This window comes from Macadamia integrifolia, chromosome 10 (assembly GCF_013358625.1).
Source record: "Macadamia integrifolia cultivar HAES 741 chromosome 10, SCU_Mint_v3, whole genome shotgun sequence".
Lineage (NCBI taxonomy): Eukaryota > Viridiplantae > Streptophyta > Magnoliopsida > Proteales > Proteaceae > Macadamia > Macadamia integrifolia.
In genome coordinates, this window is record NC_056566.1 from 28,419,561 (window position 1) to 28,425,142 (window position 5,582).

The 5,582-nt window shown below is 38.1% G+C and overlaps 1 protein-coding gene across 7 annotated transcripts; it reads left to right on the top strand.

Moving 5' to 3' along the window:
- The first annotated feature begins 1,031 nt into the window (after positions 1–1,031).
- LOC122090752 (kinesin-like protein KIN-14U) lies at positions 1,032–4,853 on the top strand. 7 transcript variants are annotated; one of them, XM_042660456.1, is made up of 11 exons: positions 1,032–1,190; positions 1,313–1,429; positions 1,753–1,987; positions 2,071–2,154; positions 2,243–2,404; positions 2,502–2,608; positions 2,713–2,900; positions 2,975–3,139; positions 3,231–3,449; positions 3,656–3,821; positions 3,896–4,853. In XM_042660456.1, the coding sequence occupies exons 3-11, from the start codon at positions 1,762–1,764 to the stop codon at positions 4,526–4,528; spliced, it is 1,950 nt and encodes a 649-aa protein (XP_042516390.1). In that variant the 5' UTR covers positions 1,032–1,190; positions 1,313–1,429; positions 1,753–1,761; the 3' UTR covers positions 4,529–4,853. The 7 variants fall into 7 exon arrangements, with proteins under 7 accessions (XP_042516390.1, XP_042516395.1, XP_042516388.1 ...); XM_042660461.1 differs by having other exon boundaries at positions 1,805–1,987; XM_042660454.1 differs by having other exon boundaries at positions 1,036–1,213.
- The last annotated feature ends 729 nt before the right edge of the window (positions 4,854–5,582 follow it).

The following is a 5,582-nucleotide window of genomic DNA, read 5'->3' on the forward strand; positions in this document are numbered from 1 at the left end:
ACACATTTTTTTTTTAATATTTTTCCACTTTACATTTACATTTAGTTCTCAAAATACATAATTAAATTGTCCCAACATATATTTAAGATAGACAGATTTGAAAAATATGAAACAAATAACAAAACATGACATGAGGGGTATTTAAAAAATGAAAGTAGATTCCCTACACAGTCAATTTGGGAAGAATCCCCTAAATGACACCGGGAATAATGGCAGTCACATGCCCCCAAGCCCCACAGTCAGGGAAAGATAAATAATAAAGTAAACCCATGTGAGGGGGCATACGGTACATTAGCTACATATTATCTACATGGCAAACTTTTCCTCCTTAAAAAAGTTAAACACAAATGAACTATAATTTTTTTTTTTTTCTTTTAATTGAAATATCAAACTTTCAATACTACACATTTTGCACAAAAATCCTTTATGGGAAACAATGAGCAATAATGAACAGCCAATTGCTAGGGTGCATGCCATGGCCTTCCTAACTGATAGATCCTCACTGTCGCTCACTCGCTCACTACAAAGGATTGTAGCCGACACATTTTCTCTTCTCTCTGAAAATCCACCATGCAAGGTTATAGGTATATCAATTGCAAATTCAAAAACACTTCAATTTATTTTTATCAATATTGTCAATTCGAATCAATATTGCAGGCGATATCATTTGGTTTCAAATCCTCTGCAGTGAGCAGTGAGTCACAATAGGGATCTAACAGTTGAGAAAAACCCGATATGCAACCCAGCCGTTGAATCCTCACTTTCAATCTCTGCTTACAGTGGAGGATTTTTCTGTATACTACTACGTATGGGCGTCGATACTACTAGTAGTATTTAGTTACAAAATTTAAAATTCCTACAGCCGGAACCAAACCTTGCCGCCATTATTGCAGGTTTGCCGTTAACGCCAAGTCATCTCTCTGATTCTGTTATCCTCAAACACAAAGCAACAAAAGAGAGAGAGAGAGAGAGAATCAACTTCAGTCAAAGAAGCAAAAGTGTCAAATCATGGGGTAATGGGAAAAAAGAAAGGGTTCGGTGACCAGTCCCCAACTCCCAACCAAGAACAGCGCAAATCCCAAAACAAATACAGATCAAGAAGTACAAAAGGATTAAAAAAAAACCCACTATCTTAGATCTCTCTTTTACCCCTCCGCTCCCCACGCTCCAGCCTGAGAATTTGAAAAACAGTAAGAGAAGAAGTTCCTTTCCAGTTCAGTACTTCAGTGGATGTTGATTCTCTTATTATATAGTTTAGATCTAAAAGCAACAGTGAGTTGTGACCTAACTATTGCTAATTTTGTAAATCCAGAAGCACCGTGATCCTGTATCAATTCAACCATGGAAGAAGAAGATGGTAAATGAGAACGCAGTGCTATTTTCGTAGCTCAAATCGATTACCCATTAGAGGAGAGTCAATTATTGGCAGGTAAACGACTCATCTGAGATAATCTTTGGCTACCCAGTTGTCATTTTGATTTGGGTTCTTCAATATTTCCAGGGTTTTGGGGAATCTGTACTATTTTTTTCCTACGGTAGTGGTAGACTTGTACTATTCACGATCACGATAGGACCCAACAAGAGATTTTATAAAAAATGATTTGGTTGGTTCTTTCGGTTTTTGTGGATTAATTTTGTTTGTTTAATGTTTTCGCATAAACCCTCCTTTTATTTATTCGTTTTTGTGGCTAACATCGGCGGTCTTGAATCTTGAGCCATAAATTCTGCATTTAATTCGTTTTTCTCTCTTAGGAAAGGAAAATGTTCATTTCGATTGAAAAAGAACAGATTTCTTTGCCTACAGAGAAGGTAACCGAGTCAATGGAAGTGGCATCCCACCTGTGCTCAAACCCAGATTCATTTGATGGGTTTCCACCGGTTTCTGGACTTCCAATATCGCCTCCCACTCCAGCGGTCTATATGGATGTGAATGTGGTTCCAGAGCATGAAAAGGAAGAGCTTCAACGAACAATCCTGAATCTCGAAGGTAATGTTTGTTTCCCCACTTGGATTTGTTAACTCCCGCTTCTGCTGCTGCTGAAATGTCTTGCCTTTGATTTGGTTTTGAAGGAGATATAGTGGAACTGAGGTCAAAGCTGAGATCTTTGGATGAGAAGCGGAGAGGAGCTCTGAATAAGATACTTGACCTAAAAGGTATTTGGTCGTACACTCTTACTTGGTTTAGTTGCTATGAATCTCTTAAAATTCTGTTTCGCTTCAAGTAACTGTGTCCGGTTTCCAGGTAGCATCAGAGTCTTCTGTAGGGTTCGACCTTTTCAATCTACTAACATGAGAAGAACTCGAGAACCTATTTCCACTGAATCAGATAAAATTGTGGTTAGGTCAGCTGGAAGTCGGAAAGAATACGGTTTTGATAAAGTGTTTACTCAAGAGGCAAGCCAAGGTGGGTACCCAATATTCAGAATTTGTTTATGTGAATTTCAAAATTCTCCATTTCTAGCCAAAGTAACAAACTCTTGCTTGATTTGAGAATCCTACAGAGGATGTCTTTGTGGAGGTTGAACCAATAATCAGATCCGCACTTGACGGGCACAATGTATGCATATTAGCATATGGGCAAACAGGAACTGGGAAGACATTTACTATGGTGAGTGACTGAAATATAATTAGCTACTTCCGTATCTATGGTGTTGAATTTTCCTCATTTATCAATTAGCATTCACAATTGGTGATTCTGAGGTAATTCTATAGGAGGGATCAAATGACCAACTGGGGATTGTTCCTCGTGCACTCGAAGAGCTCTTTTGTCAAACTTCTCAGGATAGCTCAGCTTCATTTCATTTCTCAATGAGCATGTTGGAGGTTTACAAGGGTAGTCTCAGGGATTTACTTGCCCCAAAGCCATCTGCTAGAGCTTATGAAACTTCCTCTAATAAATGGTAATTAAAAGTTTCTATTCAGAAAATCTGCAGGGTGTGTTTGGTTGCTTACTGAGGTTTTTCTGGTGCAACAGCAATCTTAACATTCAGACAGACCCTAATGGAGCTGTGGAAATTGAGAAGCTCACTGATGTGACTGTCTCTGATTTTGCACAAGCAAATCGGTGGTACACAAAAGGGAGGCGTGCAAGATCAACATCATGGACTAATGTAAATGAGGCATCTAGTAGATCCCACTGGTGGGTTCCCTGGCTTCTCCTGATTTTGAGTTGTTCTGATGAATTTTTTGGATCGGTAATTATATTGTCTGTTTTAGTTCTATATATCTAGCTTAACTAGAGTTACGATTGGGCGATCATGGGGTCTGGCGGGAGGTAAAACAGAAGTAAGCAAACTGTGGATGGTAGACCTTGGAGGAAGTGAACGATTGTTGAAGACAGGAGCGGCTGGGCAGACTCTTGATGAGGGAAAAGCTATAAATCTCTCTCTCTCAGCTTTGGCTGATGTAATTGCAGCCCTCAAAAGAAAGCTTCGTCATATTCCTTACAGGCAAGTTCTCCTTTACGAAATTGGGGTTAATTTTTAACTTGTATTCTTCCTTTTTTTGGTGGGTAAATTGGCCCCAACCATGATGTATGGTTGCAATGCAAGGATCCCAAACTCTAGGGAGTGGTTCCCCAAACATGGCTTCATTTCTTCCCTTGAAATCAAGGAATCTTCTAGTTTAAGATGGCACATGTATATTTTGGTTGCAGAAATAGCAAGCTGACACAAATTCTCAAAGATTCCCTTGGCGATGGTTCGAAGGCACTGATGCTTGTGCATATTAGCCCATGCGAGGAAGATGTTGGTGAAACCACCAGTTCTTTAAATTTTGCGAGGAGGGTGAGAGCGATAGTGTCTAGCAGAGAATGTCCAGAGGTATTCCAAGTTAAGAACAGTTTCATAGTTACGTATGTCTCTTGGAGTTTTTAATCAGCACTGCCTTTGTTCAGGAATTGAAGAAGCAGCAGGAAAAGAGGATGTTTGAGCTCCATGAAGAAATGAGAGAAGCTGAAGAAGAATGTCAGAAACTAGGGAACAAATTACAGAAAGCTGAGTTTTTGTTACATGAAAACAAGAAGCTTTTCTCAACCACATATCGGGTTCTTGAACATCCAGATGAGTTGTCAGTAAATCACATGGAGGATCTTAAAGAAGTCATAGCAACTCCTCGAACAGCCGATAGAGCAGTTCGAAAAAATATTTCTTCTTTTCCTCGTTTCATGACTTCTACTGTTGCAAGTCGCCAAAGGTATAGTGCTGCTGATGGAGAAATTAATGCAAGGACAAATGGAGAAATTAATGGAAGGGCAAGAATTTCAAGATTAGGGGCTAGGAGTTCAATCCAGTTTACAGTGTCCCAGTCCCTCAGTTATTCAGATGCTCATTTCAAAGTAAGCTTACGAAATTCAAATAAGAAATCCCGGCATGGAGAATTGAAGAATATGCTTACAGAGAGTCCTGATTTCAATGGCTTGGAGTCAAGGACGTCCTCTACACCACAATATAAAAGAGTTACAAGTTCTAACCCGACTTTGAGAGTCATGCAGTGTCACCACAGAAGAAGAATGTCTGATCTGATCTAAATGAATGGAAACCTATTACGGAGTTTTTTCTTACAATTTGTAAAATTTGTTTTCTTCTTATGTTTTTATTCATAGAGTTTATGTAGTTCTGATGGTGTCATTTTTCATGTGAGATCTGTTCAATTTTTATGAACAGTCATGTGAGAGTTTATGTAGTTCTGAAAGCAGTTTTCCCCTTTTCCTGTGAGATCTGTTCAATATTTGTGTGTATAATCCTCAAGAACCACTTGGGGCAAAGCTTTGTTATGTTTATTGATTGTTGTCAAAATATTTGAGAACTCCATTGTATCTTCTTTTGGACAATTGGCATGATTTTTTTTTTTGATTGTTGATCCCAAATCATTTAATCAGAAATGAGATATGGTTGCCTTGGAAGTGTTATTGAATCGTGAACAAAATAAGAAAACAAACATACACAAGAGAAACCTGAGGGTGGAGAAGAAAAAAGTAAGAGAATGAAAAGAAAAGAGAAGTTTCATTTTAACTTTCTTCTTATTGTTAAAATTGTCAGCTAGCTAGATTCTCAGTTACAGCTTGTCAATTGAAGACACTAGACTGAAAGGTTTTCTGCCAATTTGTGCATACTATCATTCACCATATGTAAACCTACATTAAAAATGTGAACAAAATTGTGAACACATTCAAAAGTAAACAATTTAAGGAGTAGTTTTTACATGCAACCGTGCTGTAAAGTATCTGATTACAATTGAAGGGCATTCATCCTAATATGGAGGGGGTAGGTGTTGGTGTCATGTTGATCTCATTGTTTAATTTTTCTGTGTTTGCATGTAATAGCAAGCTTTCTAAATCACTAGCCTATCTAGATCCTTGAAGTATGTGTTTTGAAAATTGTCCTATGAAACTCAAAGAAAAAAATTCCTTGCACAATCAGCTCAGTAGTCTGCCGCTTTAATTTACTTGTACTCAAATTATCACTTATCAAATGATCCCAACTCATGTCAATTTGAATCGTTTTTGGGTGTTTGGTAAGGCAAATTCATATATAATTGTCTACACCTTAGATTGGCATTCGGGAACATTTGTTTGACCAACT